This window comes from Danaus plexippus (genome assembly GCF_018135715.1).
Source record: "Danaus plexippus chromosome 9 unlocalized genomic scaffold, MEX_DaPlex mxdp_26, whole genome shotgun sequence".
NCBI lineage: Eukaryota > Metazoa > Arthropoda > Insecta > Lepidoptera > Nymphalidae > Danaus > Danaus plexippus.
Genome location: NW_026869848.1, coordinates 3250408 through 3277626, shown reverse-complemented (window position 1 = coordinate 3277626; position 27219 = coordinate 3250408). Strand labels below are relative to the sequence as shown.

At 30.8% G+C, this 27219-nt stretch overlaps 1 protein-coding gene across 4 annotated transcripts in view; it reads left to right on the top strand.

Annotated features, from left to right (window-relative positions):
• LOC116767762 (transcription factor Sp9) overlaps positions 1-27219 on the top strand; it is a 48362-nt gene that overhangs the window by 16026 nt on the left and 5117 nt on the right. Inside the window, exon 2 of one of the 4 annotated variants that reach the window (XM_032658234.2) lies at positions 11962-12009. The exons of 1 other annotated variant lie outside the window; for it this stretch is intronic. In XM_032658234.2, coding sequence (XP_032514125.1) covers positions 11962-12009 — 48 coding nt within the window. Of the gene's footprint in view, positions 1-9118; positions 9302-11961; positions 12010-17053; positions 17242-27219 lie in introns of those variants that run through there. 2 more of the 4 variants (XM_032658235.2, XM_032658232.2) reach the window with 2 other exon arrangements.

The window sequence follows — 27219 nt, the reverse complement described above, 5'->3', positions numbered from 1 at the left end:
CAAATCATACTCGAAGAAGAAATAAAAGGAATTAAAAATATAAATACGTTACTATAATTTTTCATTAAATGATATGTTAATCTACGTAAGTGCGTTTGTTTTTGTCGTCGCAGCGATATTTTTCATGGTAGTACATGTTCGAGGTTTAAAGTAGCAAATCTACTCAGAGTTATAGGGATTTTAACCTTTTTTTAATATAATCACTTTATTTTTTACTAAGATATTAAATATCAAGAAAAAAAAAATCAATTATTGTTTGACATTTCACTGTAAATAATAAAAAGAGCATCGTGATTTTTTATTGTAATTCATAAATGCTTAGCTGGTTATTTTGCATGCACATTGTAGATAAAGAAGTCGATCTAGCATCGTTAATATATTCCCCAGAAACAGATGGTTTGTTTTAAAAATAAAATATAATTTCATAAGACTTTTTTTTTTACTTTACTAAGCCAAATTGAAGTCAATTTAACTATCGAAGTTAGATTGGGCAGCAAATAGATCAATCCATTAATCACGTCTCGACTCGACTCATACGAGGGTGAACTGAGTCTATAAATCTCCAATGACTGCATTGCGGTACATACGCGCTGAAAAATTGCCGATTGAAATAAACATGCCATACCGAACACGCCCAGATATATTTTGGTTACAATGTACTGAATATATTTAACTAGTACTAATATAACAGATGATTTTTATAAATATAATGCATGTTCTCTTTAAAAATGCATAAGTTTTTTTTGCATACGTCTATTTTTAATAGAACTCGCTAACCCCTTTATGGTCTATATGCCTATCTTTGGGTTTGAAATCGTTTTCCCAATTGAGTATTGAAATTTTGAAGTTCTATAGGGTACTGCCAAGTAGTAACTTAAGTTGATTCATTAAAAATTAACTCATTAGGTCAAATCTGATGCGTTCACAAGCGATGTAGAAATTTCAACACCAATTAGTCAGTCAGAACATAATTCGATTGTTTTAAAAAACAAACGTTTATTTGAAATATTAAGTGAAGGAATTTTATACAAGTACAGGATGTATTAAAAACATATTTAAAAAAACTACAAGCTCTCGAGTATGCGCCCACGCTCCTCCATTGTATGCAAATCAGGGGTCGAAGGTCGCTTTTCGCATCCCTGATTGTTCTTCTTTTGGTGATGGTTATTTCATAAATATTTTCATTTGGATTAACAAAAGAAATGAACAACTGACACTCATTAAATTCGAAGGAAGATTTAAATTTAAATTCCGAGAATTTTTCAAATCGCGCAGACTATTTGTCTACTAACATTTGGTACAAAGAGTATGAATGGTTTCGTTTCTGCAGCGTCATGGCGGGAATTCCATTGTGTCTCGAAATCATCTATGAACATGACAAGGACAAGCATAACGTGTCACGACATCGTTCTGATTGTAAACGAACGAGGGTCATAGATCGAACCGTTTCATTCCAATACCTTGTGGATATCATGTTATGTTATGCAGATACAAAATAAATCCATTTTTTTATCTTAGATGTTTTCAGGCTCTGTCACACTTATAGCTCGTTGTATTAAGTGTGATAAGGATAGAATATCTGATAATGAAAACGGCTGACAATATATGTGGAAGAAAATTTAATATTTGAAGAAATTTGTTCTAAAAATTTATTTCTTGGTTTATGTAAAGTATACCAATAATACATGTAGTTTATATTCGGAAATAGTCTGCTGAGAAAAACATTTTAACTTATCTTAATATTTTGTTTTGTTGTATACGTGGTTTGTTCATTATGGTCCTTGTTTATGAATTTTTTTAACCACTCATAGGAAGTAATCGGAATTATAAGGCTTTTATTTTTGGATGCTGTTTGGATTCTGTTCTTTTTCGGATGCTGTTTTTACAATGCTGTATTTTGTCTTGCATTTAAACATGACTGAACTAATGGTAATGCATACTTAACCTTATTTTACAAAGTATTTTTGTGTATATAATACTATGAATAATTTTGACTTTAGAGTTATGTCAAATTTAAACATTTGTGCTGATATAGAGCTGTTATTCATTTAAAAAAGAAATATTAATAAATCTTTTATATATTCTGAATACTTATCAAACACATAAATGTATACATTTTTTTCATATCAATACTTACACTTACATATCAAGGTATCAATTAACTTGTCACTATGTCCCAACAGCTGAAACTTCCTACAAACCTTATTTAATGTATTCAATTAACATTTAAATATATTAATTTTTTTTCTTAAGTAATCAATCATAATGGATATGAATAAATAATTTCACGTGACAGAACTCCGATACATGCCTTTGATATCAGCTTTTTATTAAAAAAGATTAAGAACATCAAATCCGCAGATAGAATAAGAACCGTTGTTGGGATGCGTCCAGAAATTTACAGTCCATAATTACAGGGTAGCGTCAGTTAATTGCAGCCGGTCCCGCCGCTCCCCGCTTTTTCGACTAAATAAAAATTGACTAATATTCATAATAAATAATGAACTCCACTCTCAGGCATCGAGATTACCCACTATAGATTCTTATACGATTAATACTCGCTCTAATCAAATGATCGCTATACGAGTATGTGTACTGCCTTCGCAGATGATAAATAATAAATATGGTCTGTCGAATGTTATTAAATGTGTTCTTAGATAAAGTATTTTCGTATTGGAGATATTATTAATAGTTGTAATAAAGTTATAATATTCAAAACATTGTAATTAGCATACAAAAATTATTTAATACGCGTGACTTTGGTGGCTGGCTAGTTATTGGTACCACTTCAATTGCCAGTTTTAACGTATGTACATAAATTGAATGTAAAGAAAGCATTACTGAAACATAAAATTCTAAACCTAACAATATTCAACACTGTGTTTTATGCTATTAAGTCTGAATATATTTTTTGCTTAACGAAACAGAAGATTTATCTTAAGACTAATTTGGGAAACCTCAAAGCAACGAACGTTACAAAAACTTACGTTGCATGTTGCTTGTTGTTGCTCGGGGCTCTTTTTATAATTGTAGGGTTTCGCCCAAAAGCCCTCAATTATAAAATAATAGCAGATGTGGATCATAGTAATAACAATTATTATCACGCTCAACCGCTATCATTACTGTTGAAATATAGCGATGGACCGAGTGATGAATGCAATTTGAGAAAATTCGCGGAATCTCACTCCGGCCTTTGACAGTACGAGAGCAATGGACATGTGAATTATTCCATATAATGCCAGGTATAGTTCGCCAACTGTGCCACAGTAAAGCATCATAAAAATGTCAATTGATGTAGATATATTGTTACAGTGATCACGTACACTTAATTTAATTCAAATAGGCCTCTTCTATCTTATAGTTCAATGATCAGCGATATCATATCCACTCAGAGCTATAATTAGGCGTTGAAATGTTCGGTTCGATAATGTTTAGTTGTTATGCCATTATTCAAATTCTTAAACAAGTAAACGTCCCGCCTCTTTGCAGTTTCATTATTAATAAAGCACTTCCTAGATGCAATTTATACATATATATATTTTTTAAATAAAATATTGTCTTCGTTTAATTAAAGTCAGTCGGTTAAATAAACTACTTAATTATCTGATACGTAAGTAATTGTGACTTTATTAAGGCCTACGAGAAGTTCCTGTAAAATTATAAATAGTAATGTTTGTAATATTAAAGCAAAAAATGTATGAATTAATTGTGAAGCAGATAATATTGTATATCTTGTTGAAAAAGAATACAACGTTTATGTCATCACAGCACCTGTGTGTAATAAATGTTGAGGTCAAAAACATTAATAGGTTACCCTCATTATATTAACCAATCCCAATAGTTGTTAAATACGTATTTTACTAATATATATTTAAGTAACGGCTAGATGAGCGTGTTGCGGTTGTTAGTTGTGGGAGCTTATCGAGTACATCATTCAACGGGGCTCGCTGGAGCAATTGTTGGCGTGCACCTATCGTCTCATCGTTACTCCAGCAGCTATGCGATTAATCATTGTTTCTACCGGATAATTCGGCAGTTAATTTAGTGAAAAGTAACATGTTATTACGGGATAAATCTCTATCTAGAAAAGCTAAGAAGGCCTAAGCGCGGTTCTGATTTATGGCGCCTCCGGCCATCGCCGAGTTCCGTTTGATTTGTGATTCTCGGAGAACTTTGTTTTCATCTTTAGTTGAATTTTAATGAATAGCTTTGAAATTATATGCCGCGGTATATAATTATGTTTTGTAGTATGTTTGATTATTGCTTTCAGAATGCCATATATAGAATTTATATCAGTGTTATCAGTGTGAAAGCGTCGGGATGAAATATTGTCAGTTCTCAAAATGTTTTTGGTATGTCGTTAAGTAATTGGTTACTTGTGCAAAGGATTAATATTGTTGTATGTTAAGTTCAGGTTTTGTAATCGATAAGGAGCGGCAACTCACCCCCGTAGAAGGTACCTACATAAAGCCTGCACAGATAGCATCTTGATTTATAACAACTATCAGGAACCCTCTCCTCTGCCTTGTTTTCAAGTCTCCCTATAAGTACGTAAAGATTACTTTTGGGTTTATTAATTAACTGAACCCTGAATGGGCTCTTAATTATTTAGTACAAGTATATAAGATATCATAAGGCCATTTATAACTTTATTAATATAATAGGAATGTAATTTTATTAAGAATCATTATAATGAAATAAATTTACAAACACACGTTAATAGTGATTGTTGTGATACGGAGATAGCCTTAAGTTTAGACCTTCGATTTTCATATACCTTCATTTCATACTTATTTCAAAAAGTGAAATTTTTATTCAGGTAGTTACCACCTTTTTCCCAACTGAGGTATACGAAAATTGTTTTACCATCGTATTTGTTTGTATAAAGACTTAACCTAGACCTAGACCTTATATCTATCAAAATATTCAAGATATTTGTAGTACTCGGTATAATAGTAGTGATAATTAAATAAAAATGATTTATTTCTTTTAATCAATTCGCATCGCGCTCGCGTGGGTTTGTAAACATGATGCTGTGTACGGCGGTAATTTATCTTCTAGAATAAATCGAATACCCATCAAGTTAAATTTAACCGGTGAGGATATCACAAAGATATAATATTTTTACATGCGGAGGCGGAGTTTCTTGTATGAATATTATATTAAATGATATGTGAATACATTTATACTTTGTAAGAAGACGATACACGAAGCCAACAAGATGAAAGCACAAACTTTAAAAGGATTTAGGGCCTATTTGAAGTGAATGCTCAATCTGTAAACGCGGAGTAAGTATTCAATAAAATATTCTGCGCTGTAAAACCGCGTACGGCTGGACGAGCAGCATTCATCACAAAAAACGGCAATAGGAGCTTCGACAAGTTCACAAAAGCTCGTAAAAGCTCTCGACTATTATGTAGTTATTGTTACAGAGTGGAAACACCATTATTACACCGGTTCGCCGGTTTATTTTGTTGTTTGGAGTCGACTCGCTGTCATGTCGGCTCGAAGTGCACCCATCACTCATCACTCTCTTAACAGTTACACGCTCATTCAATTATATTTAGATTCATCTACATATTTGATTACGACATTATGAATGTACTGTCTTTTTTTAATATACTCTTATATTTATAAGAGTACTTATCAAAATTTTCAATGAGCAAATATAAAAATTCTCACGTATCGAGTAAAAGATAATCTCGGACTTAACGTTTCAATACCCTGTCGCTGTCGCTAATCCCATTATATCAGTGTATGGGATGATGTCTCAATGTCTGCGTCAAGTGAACAAAATGAACATTGTCAAAACTCGCTTTATTTCCACATCTCGGCGGAAACATTCAAATGAACGCTTTTATTCGTAGGATTAAACGGAATTTTGCATAGGAAACGGTCGTCAAATGTCCTCCATTGAGTGCATTCAGCGCATTGAATTGAGCCAAGCGGACTACGACAACAATACGTATCAAAAAGGAGAAATCACACGTGGCATGAATGAATTATGGACAATATTTTGGTTGTAACGACAGAATATAGCCAGATAAAATCTGTTGTAGAATATACCGAGTGTAAAATTCAGTTTTTTGTCACAAAGTGTTCACGTGAGTTTGTATTAGACATTATAGTTAGTGTTATAAAAGCTGAGTTAAGAATAAAATTACTTACTGTTATCGCTCCAACGGTATTTAAATTATTAAGTTATCACAACTTTTCTCAAACATTTATCTGATCAGGTACACAAAAGTAATTAACAAACAATATATAAAGGAAACAATTAAAAATATAATTATGTTTTTATATATGAACAAATTTAATTAAAACAAATCCCTGTGCGTGTATCCCTAGCTGTGTAACTGGCTTTCCGTGAGAATAGGATACATTGTGCGGTTGAAGTAGAGGAAGTTAGTGTAAGATTGCAACTGAATCCCCTGCACCCGTGTCTTTGTGATGTAAAGATAATGCGTATTGTGCATTTGAGTACGACTTCGGTTTTATTGCTATTCCCTGGTATAAATTCGTCCTATCAGATTTATTTATAAGCTTAGTTTATATTAATATAGTTAAAGAAATAAATAATTTTATGATAAAGATCGTTTTATAAATACATGTACTGAACTGTTTTACAAAGTCCATACAAAAATAATATCACAAAATCTGGTTGAATGATAAACTGTGGACCATAGTCCTAACGAAAGCCCCTTTTAAAGGCTTTGCATATAGTAGAATTTTGTGTTGTATGTATTTGTAAAATTAATAGCTGCACATTTAAATATTTGGTCAAGAAATTGATATCTCGGTTAAATATTTATGTTTAGTTACTTTTTCCTTGCGACTCCATTTCTCGAATAGTGCAATATAATAACAATATCAATTAATAAAAGTAATTTTAAAATAATTGATTTCCAATCAGACACATCAATATCTCAAATCTAAAAAACTAAATGTACTGTGTTAATTTGACGGTAGTTTTGTGTATGGTTCGTTGTTAAGTAAGTCTAAGAATAAACATCTCATTACTCTCATACATTAGTTAATAAAACATGCAACATTAACTGAATCGTTTTCAATAACTCAAAAATTAATCTTCAATCAAAATAAAAGTGCCTTTCTTCCATTCAATTCTTACAATCTAAACATTATTAATTCACGGAAACATATGCTTCGATATTTATTAAAATTTTGGCTTAAGCATGTAGAAATAGTGGAACGAATTACGGGATAATAATATGACAAAGGCCCTTATAACTTTTTATATGAAGGTTTAAATTTTGTAATATCACTTATAGAATTGGAATAACTTCCATAAAAGTCAAAGAGGTCATGTAAGTAATGAAACAAAATCGCAAATCCTAGCCTATAATCTACTTTTAACGTGATATAATGGACAAGGGGCAAATACAATACCTTTCTTTGTAGCGTTATTCGATACGTCACCGCTGAGAGGGCGGGGGAACATGCGCGCGCGCAGCGCGTGCTTTATTATAAATTCGTTTCAGCTATTTTACTCTAATAAATATATACAACATTTGTTCACAACTACAGTTATATTTTACGAACATAAAATCAATTGAAATTCTGCCAGTTATCAAGATCAACAATACTTATCCGTTACCCACTATTACTGATTATACCACTATTTCTAATAGGTACCCTCTATTATCTAGTGATATTAAAAATATTATAAAATATTTGTATGTAGATGTAATTCAAAGAAACTAATTTGGTCTTTCAAGAGTTAACTGTAATTTACCTATTCCCAACAACTTCCAAGTAAATGCATTCTCTGGAAGATGAATTTGCAGTTTCTGCTCATTTAGCGCTTGGTTAAATAATACTTAAACTTAAAAAATATTAAAAAGATAATAATTTATTTTAGACAAATTAGGACAAAATATATGAACAAAAAAATGTTATCCACGAGTTTTTAAAATATATGTAGCAGTAAAGTTAAACATAATCTTTCGAATCAAAGCTTTTTACTTCGAAAAATAATTTCACAGACTGTGATTTGTATTTAGAAGTAGAAAAATAAAACGTAATTATATCTAGCAATATGCGCCTAGGACAATAATAGAAACAGCGGTTCACAGTAGGACGTGCGCGGGCGCAGATTACAATAATTACGCTCACACCAGCGCCCTGCGCTTTAATCACTATCATTTGGACATGTTATTCTATATTCTGTGCAAAATGTTATCGCTGACGACATCTCAGCTTTGTTGTTGGGAGTGATTGACGCGTGTTTAATGTACTAATAATTAGGATTTTTTCATATATATGGATCACCATTCTGTTTGAAAAAAAAAAAAAAAACTAGCGGACCCTAATTATTTTGTTCTTACTTTGAATTATGAGTGAATTTCTAAGCTTGTGAAAGATTTTATATTTATCCAAAATTGGTAATCAACGCAATACACAATTCGCAAGATTATTCTTAAATTATCTTAGCTGTAGAACCAAACTCTTGGCTAACATTGTTTTTTTTTTTTTATTTCGCTATATAAAAAAAATATTTATAATATTTTTGAAATTAATCTCCGTCTAGAACATCTGTTTAGGAGAGTATCACGTGAGTACATTACTAATGTTATCAACATAGAAAAATGCATCCTGTCATATGATTCGTATCCGCCCTCACTAGGATCGGGGATGTAAAAAATGGACCAATTTTTATAATAGTCGCTGGGGTAAAGACCCAAATGTACTTTATTACTAACCGGAAACATTTATTACATTTTGTGTTTTGAAATTACGATTTATGAAATATTATACCGTAATTATATTTGTATGGAACAGCTGAGTTGAAGACTGAAGCTTACTTTCTAAAGGGTTTCAGCTGATCTTTAATCAAACCTTCGCTAATAAAGCCTTCAATTGAATTCAGTTAACTAAAATTCATTACGTGACTTTACACAGAAACAAAAGGCAATATTATTATCAAAAGCATCTTCAGTAAGAGTTGATAGCATCGTAGTGCGTTATCGTCTGATTGCGTGAGTTCCCGCCCTGCCGCCCTGAACCCGCCCAGAGTAAACAAACAAGGGTCCGAGCGAGAGAGACGACAGACGTGCGAAGGAGATGGAACACCAGACCAGAACAGCGAACCCGGCAATTAGTTGAGATTCGTCCGCGGGATCGATTCGTTACGAGATAAACGTCCGTTGTTATAACATTATAGTATAAATGAAGTGATGTGTTTGTTGTAATAAATAGATGGGCTGAGATGAATTGTGCGTACTACCACGGGGCCGCGCACCCGACGCACAATGTCAACGACAGTTTCGTTAATTACAACGAGGTAAAAATATTATTTATTTGAATATATAACACGGATGACTTATGTATAATTTTCTAATAATATTGTCTGTGAAATTAATATACATTGGAAAATTCTTATTGGATCATCCGTTGTATTAGACTTTTATATTTTGAAATATATTTGTCGCTCAAACTTGATGTTATATAGAAACTTTTTTTTATGATCTCAATAAAATTTATCTATTAAAATTATCTAATATTTGTTTCCTTTAAATATGTAGATGTGTGTGTTTTTTTTATTATATCTAAATACTATAAAACGCATTTTTAAAAATCTATACAAGACAAATATCTCTCCGTCTACATAAGATTAAGATTTTTGATCAAATTTACTTTAATTTTCATGCAAATTTATACCATTAAAATTATATTTTAATATACAATTAGCCAAATTTACCACTTGAACAAATAATTTTAATGAATAATATTAATAAGTTACAGTATAATTACAAACAACTTTGTCTAAAAAATATTAAATTTTACTAAGTAGTATTAAATAGAAAATGTAGTCAGTCATATATAAAAATTATAATAACTCACATGGCGCTAATAAGTAAACTATATATTATTAATTATACGTGAATTGGGCTGTTGACTTTAACAACAAAAGAAATTCTCAAGAAATCAACAGAGCCTTAACAAAGGGGCGAGCGGTTGAATGAGAAAAAAATATATATTTAATTGGTATGATTATAAGTGATTACAGAACAAACACCTCCCGTCGACAAAATATACTATTGTTATGATTCAATACATTTGATAAGCCTGTACAATTTCTGTATAGTGATATTTGTTGCGACAATCGCGAATTTTTTTTCTATACAAACGCTTTTGATTTTATGAATGTAAATAAATAATTCGTTAATTATGTTATAATGAGCTTTATTGTATTAACAATAAAGATCAGGTACAAGCAACAAAATAGTCCGATTCATTCTTATATCGTTTTTGTCGTGACATAAAAATATTTTAATTATGTGTCTTGAAATATACAGATAGCTTTATATATAGGCTAACTACAGCCAACCTAAGGCTATAAGGCTAAGCATGTAAAGTAACGGACGGAGTTAAGTGTATACACTAGCATTAAATGAGATCTCATCTTCAACAAAACGGAAGGTAACGCGTTAGTCTGAGAGTATAATTAATAAAAGTTGAATATTTTTTTCGGTGCACATCGAGCCAGTCATCATAATTAAATGAAATCCTTTTAACCTGTCTTTGTCTATTACCGACGCAACCTCAGCCGCGGTAGCCTTATTATGGACGTAAAAAATAAACTTATATATGTATGTAATGTACATATTTGTTTAGTTCATTAAAAATCATAAATTTCTCGAAATTTACATACAATGAAGTTGTTAAGAAAAGTAATAGATAAAATTTCATATGTAATAGCTTTTTATATCATAGTAAGTAATTCTTTAAGGTTTTAGTTTTAAGGGTTTTTTAAAAGTTTTTTAAAAGTTAAAGGTAGTAAAGGAATATTGGCTGTACTCGTTATCGTACATATAGGCACCTAGTCGCATTGTTCGTAGCCTTTTCTAATTATCGAACGATAAATTAATATATATGGAAAGGCTAACGCTTTTATAAGAATATTTATTTATGTTCCGTAATCTTATATTCATATTTATTCACCATTAATGTTATTATTAATTTAGTTATTATTTTCATATGAAACTATATCTAGATCGTGTTACTTATAAATAAAAAGAAAACAAAAACTTTTTAAAACATCAATTGAAATTATCTACTAGTTTCGAGGATAACTTCAAATGGATATACGAAAATTGTTTTGAACATATAAAACTTACATACAGACACACGTTATTACCTGGTATTATGCATTCGTAATGCAGAGTGATGGCCGGACGCATGCATTACGTGGGTAGCTGTATAATTACCTTTCCTATTCCCTCGAGATATTATTAACATACACTATTTATTTAATGTGTTATACATTATCACTTACATATTTAACAATTATACGAGACCATTGCTCATATAGAAAAATTGCATTTCTTGTGACAGCGTAATGTTTTCTGATGTTGATCATCACAGTAATTGATTCCTTTCGTTTGCATTCTTAATATATAAATTAAAACTGCATTTGGATTCGTTTAAACGGTGCAGTATGATGTAGAAATGTATCGGTACACCGATTACTGTATCATAAAATGTTAGTAGAGTTCTAACTAAGCATAAAAGCCTCAAAATTTCAGTGGCTTCCATACTAGACGTCCAGTGCCGGGCTCGCAATTACAAACCGTAATTACAGACCGCCGCCGCTCGGCGCCGAAACCGGCCCGCCATAATTAAAAACCGTCCAAATTAAATTCGCTCGTATATCCAACTTATGATAACTTTTTAGGGACTTTCTAATTAGTTTCTGTTTTTCTGTCTGAAATATCCCTTTGAATAGGTTTGTTATTTTTAATTTATTTTCATATGGTAACATTTTTTTTAGTGCCGTCCTTTGATCGCTTCTATACAATGATTAGTTCAATTCTATATTTGAATATAATATAAAACCGACGATTTTTTTTAATAATTACATATATATTTCCAAATTACTCTATAATTATCTTAAATATTAAATATATTTATTATTAAATATTATATTTGTTTATATTTTAGGTTAGTATCGACCCCGTGTCCGCTGATGCCAAGGACATGAAGATCTTAGTAAGTACTAATTTTGTTACAAACGTATTATTAGTACCTGCTAACATATCTTAAATATATTTTATAGTTTTATACAATATCATTATATATTTTAGGAATAGTATAAAATTAAAGCATTTCGAAAAATCTTTCATTTTAAATATGGAAGATGTCATGAAAACGAGTAATAAAATTTGTTTAAAAAGGTTAGGTTTTATTAAAAGTGGAGTTTAAATGTAATTTTATTACACACAAATTAAACTGTATTAACTTACTTTTTTCTTTATAATTTGTATATTCATATAAATATTTCCCTACTACATAAATAATAATTGTAAAAAAAAAAACCGAATAATTTACAACCATTAAAATTGTTACCCATTAAAAAATTTCCTATATCCGTATCATTGGCAACACTGAATGTCACAGACAATAAAATGTTTTGGATCACGAACACAGGAAATTATATAAGAAAGAATATCGAATGACGAAATCGGTAATTGTTTTGATCGGTCTGTGAATGGTTATTGTGAAGTGTAAGATTCGTCTCGGACGCGTGATGTCGCGGACAATACTTCGGAATTTAATGTGTAATCACAGCCCGAGCTGGATATTATATAATAATAGAATGCCATGATTATAGTATACGAGTTTACAAAATGTTTTATATTATTTATAATTATCATAGTTAAATAAATGTGTTTATCTAAATCGAGTGACTTAAGTACTATTTGGAGTTTAAAATAAAAAAAAAAAAAAAAAATTTTTAATTTAGTATATTAAAATAAAATTATTAAGTGATTATCGCTTATTACGACTTTTATCATTCCTGTTCTTATATAAAGATAAATATTGATACAATACAATTAACATAAACTCGACTGACATATATTTATGTTTAAAAACGTTTAGCGCCTCGAGGCAAATGTTCTGTGCATCATCATTAGGCAAATTGCAATGCTCGCCAAGTGTCGATGAGATAACTTCTTTCATTCATATAAAGTTATTCTATGGCTACAGAATAATTATTTATTGAAATCTAAGACGACGAATAAAACGACTTTTTCCTCATTGACGTTTCGGTTGCTTCGCAGCAAAAGTATTCACGGGCACACGAGATGAAAATGTCTCTGAGTATCTTTTTAACGATGTTACTTTAAAGAAGACGTAAAGTAAAAGTAAAATAAATTAATTAAGTAAATTCCTAAATACCAACCTTTTCTTTATAGATCATTTGAGCATAGTAAGTCTTAAATTCAAGTTTCAAATAGTTATTAGTTTTATTTCCTTTCCTATGTTTGGTAGTATAACCTATTTAGTTATAACCTCCTTCTGGTTAGTTTTAAAATTTTATAGGAGTTGAATAGTCTATATAGTTCATCCAAATATATGTGTATTGATAATTAAATATTGAGATCCTTTTAATATATTTTCTATATTCGATATTTTTAACACGAAAAAAAAAATGTATTTTTATTAAAATTACAAGTATATATTGGGAAATTATATTATAGAGATCCTTGCTTGTTTTGTACGTGTTTATTCTGATTTTGTGATTGCACATAAATAAAATTTCACATACCTATATTAATATAGCAAATGGTTCCTAAAAATATCTAAAGCCATTCGAAATACTTCAAGTTGCAAGTTCGATCGCTGAAGAAAATAGCAATAAGGAATTTCCATATAATAAAATACATGGTAAGATATTACACTGACTGGCTTAGCCAAAAAGTGGAATTTATTTACCTATTATAAGACTATTACAGGACTACTATAAGACTTCTATTTACTTTCATAACAATTTCTTTTTCATTATTTGTTACTAAGACATAAAATCATGTTTCTGAACGTATATATTTGGATGAATAAATTTTTTAACCATTTCGCTTGTTACCCAATGAAATAACTCGCTTGGTATTAAAGAATCTAAATGGCAAGCATTTCGCTATCAAAGCTTCATAGAATGGAAGGTATTGTTAGTTCTGTACTGAATATGAATCGGTACTTGAAAGGGCTATAAAGGTATAATACTTAACAATAAAGCCTGCAGGGTTGAGCTGTGTGTGGTCAATTTGTTCAATAAATGTGCATTGATTGTATTGTTTCATTATTTATATTGTTTAGATTTATTCCTTATTTATAACACTAATATTCTATATCTCTCTCTCTGTTTTAGTTACAGATTTCGCCAATGTCATGTGTGAATATTATACTGAACTATGTAAAGAGGGATTTGTGAATGAACAAAGTCGTGACTAGAAACTAAGAACTTTGGTATTACTTATATATTAATATTCTATATATTCAATATTGATTTTTTTTTTGTTTCTGTCAATATTTGCTGTCCGTAAATATAGGTAATTACAATATGACGTTACGTTCGAAAAAATGAAAATTTCATATACCAACTCATACGGATTCGTATATTAATTATTACAAATGAAATAATAATTAATAATAATCATAATATCTAAACTTTGATTTCTCTGTCAAAGCCAAAGTCTTGTCAATATTATAAAGTAAAATAGTGAATTTCGTATTTAGAACTTAACACAGTCTACAATTTATATTCAACGATTCGAATGCGAAAAAAATATAAAATTTTGAATTTAGAAGCTTAAAAAATGTAAGGTTGATTTATGTAAAGGGAAAACTACCCTCTGCCCTCTGGGACCCTCTTGGGAGCAAAACACATCCAGAGCGGTAAAGTTAAAGTGGTCATCTATGACACGTACGAAATGCAGACGAAATTCATGGGGGTGACGCTGAGATACTTAGAGTGCTTGTAAGGTATTTTATATACTGACATTATTTATTTAGTCGATCACTTGAATTTCAACCTTACTACAAGAGTATAAGGGTTAAATCCGACCAGCCAGTTATTATATGAACCGTGGTAGAGCATTTCCGACCTTATTCAGTTGTGATAGGGTTCAAGTAAAGGCTTTTATGGAAGATGTTTCAAGCGGAGGACTTCGGAGTGTATGTGGGAGGTGAAAGCCATCTTTTACTACTTGACTTCGCAATTCAATATAACAGTTTTGTATTTTCATTCGCAATAACGTTCAGTGATTGCTCCAACGTTTTATACGATATGAAATGTTTAATTTAAAAGATAAGTTCAATGAACTTGAATTGTGACGTCACAATGACGTCAAACAGGAATATTAATATACCGATATAAAAAGAACTTTATGTGTTATAGAAATATAAAAAGTAGGAAACTATACTTTGTTACTTTCTACTTAAATATACACATATGTATGTATGTATTTATAAATTATTTGCAGATATAAAACCTTAAGCTTCATATACTTCTTTGAAATATTTTTTTTTACTTATATGAAGAATGAGAATGTCTCTACACTTAATTAAAAACACATAATAACAAAAAAAAAATTATATTGGCTTATTTGATAGACTCACCTGGCCTACTTATTTAAAAACATTTGATTGAATGCATTATTTATTTACATATTATTTTCAAAGGTATCTCGACTCTACATTTAAATAGTATAACGGCTTACTTGAATATTAAATGTAATCTCAGGTAGAGTCATAAATAAATAAATAGAGAATTGAATGTTGTATATGTATATATATATATATATAACATTCAATTCTCTATTTAAAATCTCTGTTTGTGAATGTTATATATATTTATATATACAACATTCAATTCTCTATTTATAAACTATATATAACCATATGGACTTTGGTATTATTAAAACAATGATTAAATTTCCATCTCCTCTCCTCCCACTCTCAGTAATCTCAAATCCCAGCGTGATGTTCGTGTACAAATTAAAATGTTTATTGCGTTATGGATTTGGCGATGCCCCGGGCGTTTTATTTCGTTATCCCGGACACGCCCTGTTTTATCCTTTCCCTTATGAACCGCCACCCCGTCTAATACTAAACTGTCATTTCCTATTGACTCTACATACGAGATTAAATCATATTACAACATAATAAAGTTTGTATTCCATTGATATTCCTGTTTGATGTCGTTCGTAATTGACTCTACATACAACATCTGACCATATTTAAAATGTGTAAGGTTCATATTCTCTTGATGATCCTGTTTGATGTCATGTGGTGTTGGCTCTACATTGAATATTTAACCATATTTTTATGGAATAAGGTCCTATATCTTTATGGGTGCCTTCAGCTGTCATTTCTAATTGACAGTACGTACAATTTCAAACCATATGCACATGTGATAAGGCCCTTATCTCTCTGTATGCTCCGTTATCTCGTCGGTGCGTGTCATAAAACTATTAGACGCTTAAGCTATTCCCAAAGCGTCTATGTTTTTCATAGTAATATTTAGTATGAGTTTTTGGGGTGAGGGCGCCATCATATTTTTTCACGTGGATTTTATACCTTTATGGTGTTTTTATGTCCCATTATGAATTATTTGGTCGCTCATAAATGTTTTTTTTTAATGTGTTCTATGTTTCATTATGTTTAACACCTTGTTGGTGGGATTCGGTCTTTTTATGTGTATCGGACAGATGTTCCCGGACACATTAGCTATAATTTTATTAGGGTATATAAGGGTTTTTTAATATTATGTAGAGATATAGAGTGGGATAAGTAAAGCTTAAGTAGAATTATGTTAAGACTTGCAAAAAGTATGTTAAAATTATATGAGGCGATACTTGCCTACACTATTTAAAATAAATCAATTGTAGTCGGAAATAAATCGGATAAGGACAAAGATTTTTCCTACTCAATTTTAATAAAAAACGTGACTTATTCAAAAAAAACGTAAATTGGACTCAAATATAATGATTAAGGCTAATTAAACTCGTTATCAAACACAAAGGCCGCGTCATATCGACGATTCGAAACAAAAAGTATGCAAATCAATGAGGCCGAAATAAAATGGAGTCGCGCGTGCGATCGATAGAGCCTTATGGGCGGGGGCCGGTGTGGGCGGGGAGCAATAAGAGGCTGGTATTGGTTCGGACCGCCCACCCCGCCCCCCACGTCGCGCATCAAACCCGCACCCGTAAACGTATGCCCGCGCGCCGCGACAAGAGACGTCATGCAAATGTTCCGAGTGACTCGCGTTTGACTTGTGATATATCGATTAATATCGTTGTTGATATCGATTTTTTATTTATTTTTTTAAATATTGATTTATTTGTTTTTTTTTTCTGTATTTCTGTATATTGTTATGTGTATCTGTGGACAATGATCACCGATATGTACGCGCCTCTACCGGCGCCGAATAAATCTATCGTAAGTTTTGTTTTAATTCACCTCATTAACGAAATGTCAGATTGACGTTTCGGATTATTTTTGCTTATAAATATCATCCGCTTTTTTTTATAATTTCATACAAAATTTCTATATTGCTTAATCTTGAGGGTATTATATTTTAATATAAATTGTAATATGACATAGCCTCGTAGTAGAGTAAATTTTGAAATTTCCGACCGGCTGTTATCATTGTCTATGTCCTATTTTACTGCAAAATATCCATTTAAACTGAATTGTAATAAATTATTCGCATTTAAATTGTACCTATATAAAAATTCATTAATGGAACATTATTTTTGAAAAAATTAAATATATTCTTATCATAAAGATGGTTTTCTAGAAGAAAAAAGTTACTAACACCAAAAGTTAAAAGAAACCACAGAGTAAAATAACTAACTGGTAATATTATAATATAATGTTAGCGAAGACATTATAAATTAAGTAGCAGTTTATATTTACAAAAAAATATATATGTGAAATGTCAATAAATTCAATAATGACATTTACATACTATGTGGTATTATATATCTAATATTCAAATTTTATTATAATTTAGAAAAAAAAATTAGGATTACTTTAATTGTTATGTATGATTTATAATCAAAAAGCCTTTTAAATGGGATTCACCTACATTTATATTAAAATAATTTTATACGTATTCTAGAGAAATTCTAAATAGCTGAGTTGGTTACATGGGTTTTAAGAGAAACACAGTACAAAGCTGAAATACTGATAAAGTTAGTTACTTGATATATGTCGCATAAAACTTTTGTGATAACAATTTTTTCTGATAAAATTTTGAGAAATAAGATTACATATAATGCTATGGAAAGATCTTAAAAACACTAGCAACTGGCAATCAATGTTGCCATTACTAAAAATATAAACAATTTTAAATACAGTCACATCTTAACATTTATTATCTATTTTTAATGTTCATTAATATAAAACTTATATATCAATCCATTTAAGTGACAAAGTTTTTATTGGAAAACCTTAAAACATGTGGCATTGACTTCTATAAGTAACTCATGATTTTTATAAATAAGAATCCTTTGAAATGTGTATAAATGGGTGAGTGGAAACATAAGCTGAACTAAAAACGAAAAAAATATATATTTGTCACAAATAAAACAATCAAGTCTTATGAGGGTAGATTTACTTTAGAACCCTAGAATCTGCAAATCCGTATAAATTGGTTCTCTACTGATTATAGATAAAAACAAATTAATAATATAAAAAAAAAGTTCATACACCTCACCAGTCCAGATTTGTCTATGAGAATTAATTATATACAAACTTCTTTCTATGCTATGAATCTATCAGTTGTCTATGAATGGCTCCGATACCATAAACACCGATCACAAATACAAACGACACATCGTAAGTCGATATATCAAAGCATTATCCGAGGCTAATAGATTTTTTTCAACATCCATTCAACGCTCCCAGCGTGACGTATATTGTAAGTTTTATTTGTGATGGCCCTAAATGGCTGTTGTCGGGATTAAGGTGCTTGGTCCATTGTAGCGACGAGTGCTTGGTGCTTGGTTTTGGACAGCACAATAGATCTGTCAGAGATAGCGAACATTTAAGGATTAAACACTTCTGCTGATATGCTTACCTTGAACGGGATTTTTATTATTGAATTGGGATTTAAAATTATTATGTATTTATGAAATTATTAGTTACGCCTTGAATTTTATTTATTAGAGCAAAATTTTAGCGTTGACATTTCTTTAATGTTACATGTCATTGACCCCCAAATGTTCTCATTAAAATATTTGTCTGGTGAACCAATTATGACAATAAATCTGGCATGAGGACGGTAGCGAAGCACCCCGCCATATATCTTTTTTATCGTCGTAAAGCGACGTGTTCAACCCGTTCATTGACAAAAGGTATTTAAATGAAGCTGTCGACTCGGTATATTTACAGCCGACATACCGACACACAGTTTAATGTTTGATTTTATTAACGCGGAGACAGAATTAGATCACTGCTGAGATTATTGGTTTTGAGATGAAATTATCACTTTACTAAATAATTTATCATATTGATAATATATTTTATGTATGTCTACGTATTTAGGTATTTTTTTTTTGAAATATTGAAAACTTTATTATCAGTATTTAAAGACAACATCCCTAATATATTGCTTTCACTAATTTCATTGATATTTTTTTATATGTAAAGTAAAAATATGTTTCAGTTCCAAAAATAACGACATAGAAAATAATATACATATGTATATTTTGTTCAACTTGTCGTATGCAATAACACGTCTAAGTTATAATTAAGTTATAACTCGATGTATAGGGATCATTAAATCACTCCACTTTATTTATAGAGTGTGATCCTTCAGCGCGTCGTTCGGGCGACAAATTTAACAATGCAACCAACAGCAATATGACGAAAAACAAAGGCTAATGAACAGCTAATCTGTCAAGATCACTGTTCCATACTTATTTGACACGAATAATTAGTACAGCTAATTTAAAATTATAACGCAACATTTGAAATTTATACCCTTACATTCGTAATTATTTTATTCGATATTACATTATATATTATTCTAATTCATAATAATATAATTATTGAATAAATATATTCATGAGAAAGGATACATAAAAATTTATAGCTTTCATGAACATCTGTCATAATTTGCCTAATTATCGGAAACACAAAACGTGAACAAAGAAAATGTGTACGAAAGACATTATAAGGTAGCAGACCTCGGTTATGATAGACATCTAGACACTATCTGTGGCTATGTTCACGCGATTAACGTATCTATGGTCGTGTAATAAGAACGAAGTTTGCTTGTCATACGTGCAGCTTTATTGGCTATCGGAGCATAGAGTAATTACTATTCTAGACATGTCCATTGCGGTTGTTAAAACATCCAGTTTAAAAACGGCAAACGGCTTCACCACACTGTGGCTACGGTTTCCTGTGTTCGCCACAAACGACCTTTTAATAATGTTTGTTACTCTGTATCCAATCGAAGCGATGTCGGCCATTTTTTTTTCATAATCAAAATACAATAAAATTTAAATAAATAAACGTACATCACTATTGTACTTTCTTTTAGACGCGACATCATCAATATATCATTGTGTGAATTTTATTTCAAATGATATATTTGTTCAAGTTATATTATATACTTTATGGCTCTTAATACGATTAAATACGTTCTTACAAACAGCAAATATAATTTTACTGGCTCGTGTTATGAAATGTAATGTCAGTCTAATAAAAATGTACGCTGTAATTACACATTCAATATCGATTGCGACATATTTTACAGTAACCAGCTTACAATGGAGTAGTTGCAACTCGTCCCAACAGAAGTTATGAAGGAGTTCTTTACGAAATATTTTATTTAGATATTTTTGGTCACCATGTTAGGTCACGAACCACGTCATGAGCCGCGTAGATTAAATTAATCTTAGCTTTTACCCCTTCCACTTCTATTGACATATGTTAAAATGTCATATGTTAAATGTAAATTTAAAAATTATGATATGTTGTCTCTGATATCTGACAAAGAAAGCGTCAACATCAGGAGATTTCCATTTTATATGTATTTCGTTATGCTATTTTATCTATTATTTGTTGCTAAATTTCAGAAGGTATTTTTTAGAATTACGATTTAGATAACCTAGAATAGAAATACAACTATTTTATATACTATAAAAATATATTACTATTAAACACTTGATATTTATATCAATAAAGATATAAGTATGATATTTCGATAAATTAGTAAACGTGAATTTATATTAAGATTTCTTCATATCCAGTACTATAATATCATAATGTCTTGCTATAACTTTTGCGAAGTTTTGACGTATATTAGTGTACCTGACCTCACCAATATGTCTCGAGTCAGTCGTTTTCAATCGTATCTGATGCGGGGATCATTAATGTCATTAGAATCTTTCGACTTCCGTATGAAGATAAAAAACTAATGTTAAACGAAATACTACCTTCGACGGAGGACGGAGAGATTATAATATGTATATAACAGTTGGTACAAGGCGTTTTGCAATTCATTGCATTAGCCTGGCTTGTTAGTGGCGCGGTGCGGCCCAGTAATGAAGGCAAGAATGAAGGTAACTGCAAGTCATGAGGGCATAGGCGCCGGGCCGTCATCACGTCTCGTCCTATACGACAGGCCGACATCGGAGTTGGTTATTTTAAAAGAAACTCCACTAATTAATACTCACTACCTCGTAAGAAGTAATGAAGCGATGATCTGTTCCACTGTCCTCGTAGTTTAGTCTTTATAGGTTACTTTTAGACAATATAGATAATACGTGTCAGAATTAAACAATGTTTATTGACATTTACTGAAAATAATATACGAAGTATAACGGAGAATGCGTTATTATAAACGTTTCTCCATTTGAACTGACTTAGATCTTTACTGTTAGGAATGTCACTAAAGCGTCACGGGCATAATTAATTTGGCACGTCTCTCACAGACGACCCCCCGCAGTGACCGCACCGCCCGCAGCGACAGCTTTCAAAATAGTTCGCGTTATCGTATCAATATCATGAATTACATTGATTCTCTCACCCAGATAACTCTAATGTAACGTTCGTAAAAAGGTGCTAACATAGGACTGTTTATGAGTCAGTTTTAACAAATATATATAAAATAAAGAAGGTTATATGTGACTGAATCCATGCCAATTTGGAGGAATATATATAAAAAGACTAATAATAGTCTATTTGATTTGTTGATGGAATTACAGCCATTATAAGGATGACCCGTCTGTGAACGTGAAGCCATAGCACACACCATTATGTCCACCGTAAGTAGTATCGGAAATTGCAACTATAAAGTCAAGCTTCCGGCTTTTAACTGTAAATTTTCCGTTCGCAATTTGTTATTGTGAAATTGCAGGGGATTCTTTTATATGAAGTAATTAAACTATTTTGCCCTCTGGACCTTTAGCTTTTATTAAAATTAAAAAAAAAAATTACAAATACTATTGTGACTTGATTATACTTTTATATGCGTTAGTTGCTTTTACATAATATTCTATTCTCATATGTTTGGTCTGATAATATTAAGAAATACGAGTGGATATTTGAGGGTGATATGACACTATTAGCACCCTCCAGAGGGTGATATTTTATGTGCTCCACGACTCAGACAAACCGCTATGAATACTCCGCACTTGAGTGAAGTGCTTTGAATCGCGTCTGCCATTGATAGCCATAATGTTCTCATTGTCAATTTCGAGGGTCCTTTAATAAAACAGTTTTCATTTAGAAGTTCCGTTTTGCAGACGAGCGATATATTCGTGAACGAATGCAATTTTTTATTTTATTTTCAAAAATGGAATCACGGTTTGATTGTATCGTTACGGTCATTTTATCCACGGTCATTCATAACTAGTCCAACCACAACTAATACAAGCAGTACCACTTGCATATAACCAGGACTTCAGAACCGTTTGCGGTTCACTACGTTACAGTTATGTTTGATATTTGTACATTGTAAAAAATATATTATAGTCTAATAGATCTGCATTCACTGTTAGATCAGAATGAAATCGAATTCGTAGGTGCTTTGGTGGTCGCGTGGCTAGGACCGCCCGCTGCGGCCGACACTGCGCTATGCTAATTCAATTGTGTTATGAGATCGGATAGCTAGCGATACAATCAACTCCGCCCGCATTATCATAATAAAGCGCGAGTCACTTCGCAGACGAACCTTCTTGGTGTCGACATTCTTAATATCTGATACACAAAAAAAAAATTACATAACACGTTCACGACGAGGATAGCAACAATCTTGAGTCACGGTTCGTGTTTAATCGTTTCACAGAAGTGTGAAAAACGGTGAAAGCCGTCCAAACGAAACATGGCCGCCGGGCGTGTATATAGTTCTCGGTTGTGTTCATCTAGCAATGCAAATTGAATTACGAGATTTTTTATTGCTCTTCATTGTTTCATTTAATATCTCTTTGTTCTTGCCGCTGTAAGTACGTGACGATTGAACATTCAGCGCCTTATAATCTAGCTATCTCCACCGATTGTTCGGCTCCACTCGGTTCGTGACGCTAAATTACAGTGTTTTGTTTTATAACATACATAATTATTACTATATTTCAAAATAAGTATTCCATTACAGTTTTATGACATACGATATGGAATTAAATTTTACTGGTTGAAGTTCTGAAATATTATTTTAATAATACGCAGTAAATGATATGTATGAACATGAGTGAGTTATTAATGTTTCTATAATAATGATGAAAAATATCCAGTCTTTATAAATAAAAGGAATTTGTTTTTTTTATCGATCGTTGCATTTTCATTAAACTTGTTTATATAAACTTAAAAACAGGTCACCGCGGTTGAAGGCAGATACAAATTATTTTATTTTAATTATAGTCTGCGACGTTTTTATTATTTATTGAAAGCGAAACATCTTTTTACTTTGTATTTAAAAGAGCAATCTTCTTGACAAACTTCCATGTATTATGTGAACGTATTGCATGAAATGTCAGGCTAATTGTTTGCAACGTTGTCATACAGCCAACATATGTCAGTGTTGCCAACTATTAATTCTATAAAACTGCAATTAGACACCAGGCAGTGTGAATAGGGAATGGGAATGCAACTTAAAATGTTGCCATACTTTTTCTCTTATTTTACATCTCGAGTAAAGTGTTTGCGCCGTCGTTTCGGGTACACTTGGAACATTTTATTTGTTTGTTAGTATCGTATAAATGAGGTTGATTATTATAATTTCAGTAAATTACTGGCATTATCTTGCTACCAAAAATAAGTGAGTTTAACGACGTTTTCTCGGAACTAAAGATGCTGCCAGAGGCGATGTCGAACAGCACGCGATATCAGCAATAACCTTGAACTTATCTCTATTCTTTAATACTTAAAACTTTTTAAATGATATTAAAATATAAAATATGGAGTAATTATATCATAAATAATCACTATCATAATTTATCTTATTTAGGTTTCGAAAATGGAAACTAATTGATTTTTATTTTTTACTATTGAATACTAAAGCTTTTAAATATTTTATTAATTTATTGTTCGTTAATAAAAAAAAAAAATTAAAAACCGAAGTTTATAGATGGAGATGCATCTGTCATTGTGCCAATTTAAAATAAAGGTTAAAATTTTGAGAAGATGGAGATAGATAGAATAACTATCATGCCATCCTTTGATATACAAATGTAAAGAAATAAAATCGATAGAAATGTCCATATTGAAATGACATTATTAAATAGGTCACACTATAACGCTTGAGTTCTTATATTTGAATAAAATATGTAATTATATCGATTATTGATGACTCGGAAAATTGTAAACTATTTCCTAAAGATAGGTTTTCATTTCGACGATTTTAATCAGAGTTTAAAAATACTTTTTATTAAAAAAAAAACACAACTCAATTTTCACAATACCTGTGTCTGTACACTCTGATCAGGAATTCTGTTCAATGCTTGTATATAAGTTGATTAGAGAGTATTTGTAAAAGGTGCAGAATAACGTTGAATAAATATATATTTAATACCAAAACTAATAAGACATCCCCTTACACTGGACAGCCAGTGAAGGCGTGAAACCGCGCTAGTTACGATCATTAGAGCGTTCCACACATGGCGGCCACGAATTGTACCGCAGCAAATTATTTATTTAAATGGAAATTATCGCTTTGTGACGTCCGCTATACATGCGCATGTGTTTAATTTGATCGACATATGGCCTATAGTTTTTGTGCATCGAGACCAGATTTCATACTTTTGTGGCCTGTAATATTTTCCGATTTTAATGTTTTTATGTTGACCTCTTTTGTTAATTCATCTCATTCACATTATGTTTTTTATCTGTGGTTTCTTGAAATGAGGTTTTTTTTTTCTGTTATTTGTTAAATGACACGTTATTTATAAACATAAACGCAGCCAATATTTCATTTGCGTTATAAAAATAATTATTTAAACATGAGAATATTATTTGAATTATACTCAATTCTTATTCTTTCCGAATAAAACGATTAAGAATTTCGTAACTACAAAAATTCTGTATTAATCCAATGCATAGTTAAGACAAATTTAGATTTTGGACCATTAATTTCGTAATAAAAATGTTAATATAAATTTTAATTTAGTTAGTTATACTTTAGTTTAATGCGGGTTATATTGGCTGTATAATTATGTCTAATTGACATTGTTTTTAAACGTTCATTTCATTACATAAACGCGACGTGTCGCAAGCCCGCACTTTTAAAATTGGACACTTGCGTGCGGGAACACTAATGTAGAAATAATGCCTCTTCAACTAATACTTTGAATAGATTTAAGTTGGGCAAACAAATTCTTGATGATACGTTTTAGTTGTGCAAACAAAATTTGTAATTAATCAATGTATTTACATTAAGGACTTTTAAGCATGACATAAACGGAACACTTCGCCACTAAGAGGATTGTCATATGAGACTTCTAACATACCTAATCTATATACTCCAATTTGGCAATAATGCTATCTAACAGTTATTCGAATGGCATAACTTAATATTATATATTGAGTTCTAAATTTTATATGTATCTAAAAAAAACAACATATGTATACATATATACAAATATAATAATTTAATTTTACTTGATTTGTATAGCAGAAATATATTATCTTCTTTAAAGTTTATATTATACAAATACAAATCAATGTATCTGGAATGGTCCGCAAGATAATCGATACATCCCCCATTAAATGTGTCAAATTGCCACGGAACCCCTTGCCCTGTTAATGTCCTCATACGTAATTAGACAGTTCATTATAGACCAGCACAGAATTATTCCGTAATTTGATGTCATACTCTAATTGGACAACAACAACCCAATACTGCTTGATTGATGACTTTAAACAACTTGACTTCCATTTATACATATATTTATAAAATTTCATACATATATATGTAAGGATTTCTAAAACAATTATGAATAATTTTATAAAAAATTTAACACCAGTATGATCTCTGTAAATATAATTCTATATAATCTAACGTCACCAACAAACAATAAGCCATAAATTCTGCAAGTTAGTTTGCATTAGAATTGCGATGGGGGAGCTTACAGTTTCATCCGGAATTAACAGGATAATTCTATAATTGTACAATTAGCTGACGGCAATTTGATCTAAGCTTGAAACGTGCTACGACACTCGACTTGTTTTGTACTCTTGGTTCGTTTTCCGTTACATAATAAAATTGAATCGTTATAATTAAATTATAAGGATATCGACATGTTTATATATGCAAAAATTTTAACTGTTTTTTTTACACGTATTGTAAAGAAAAAGTACTTATATATTAATATTGAAACTAAATCTTCAATACATAAAAGCTCTATGAGTTATAACTAAGAAATCTTTAAAACGATTCATCGTTACAGCTTTCCGATCAAATTGCGTATAAAAATGAACTATTCATTATAATTATAATTTAAATTTTATTGTACGCATAATAAATAACAGATTGCGAACGTAATAGCACTAGCGTCATTATATAAACGATGTGCCGTCCTAAAAAATATTAGGTCATAAGTATAGTTATGAATTTTATGAAATACAATTTTCCCAGTAACGAGTTCACGATCATCTTAATAACGAGCCGAGGGTTAAGCGTTTCGCTTGAATATTCATTTCGGTTCAACATAATTTTGGTAGATAATTTAAAATCATCCAATACGAGACACGACTAGGTGTTATTATAAAGATTTATTTAATTTAGAACTAATTTTAGTCAGATAATTACGTGTGCATCTCGTAAAATACTGAATTACTTTCATTTATAATACGGAACCTTAATAATATCACTATTTAAATGGAAACAAACACCCGGTCAGATGTTTAATCACATTTGCCATTATTAATTGCATTTCGTGCTGGTATTTGTACTGGGCTGATTGTAAA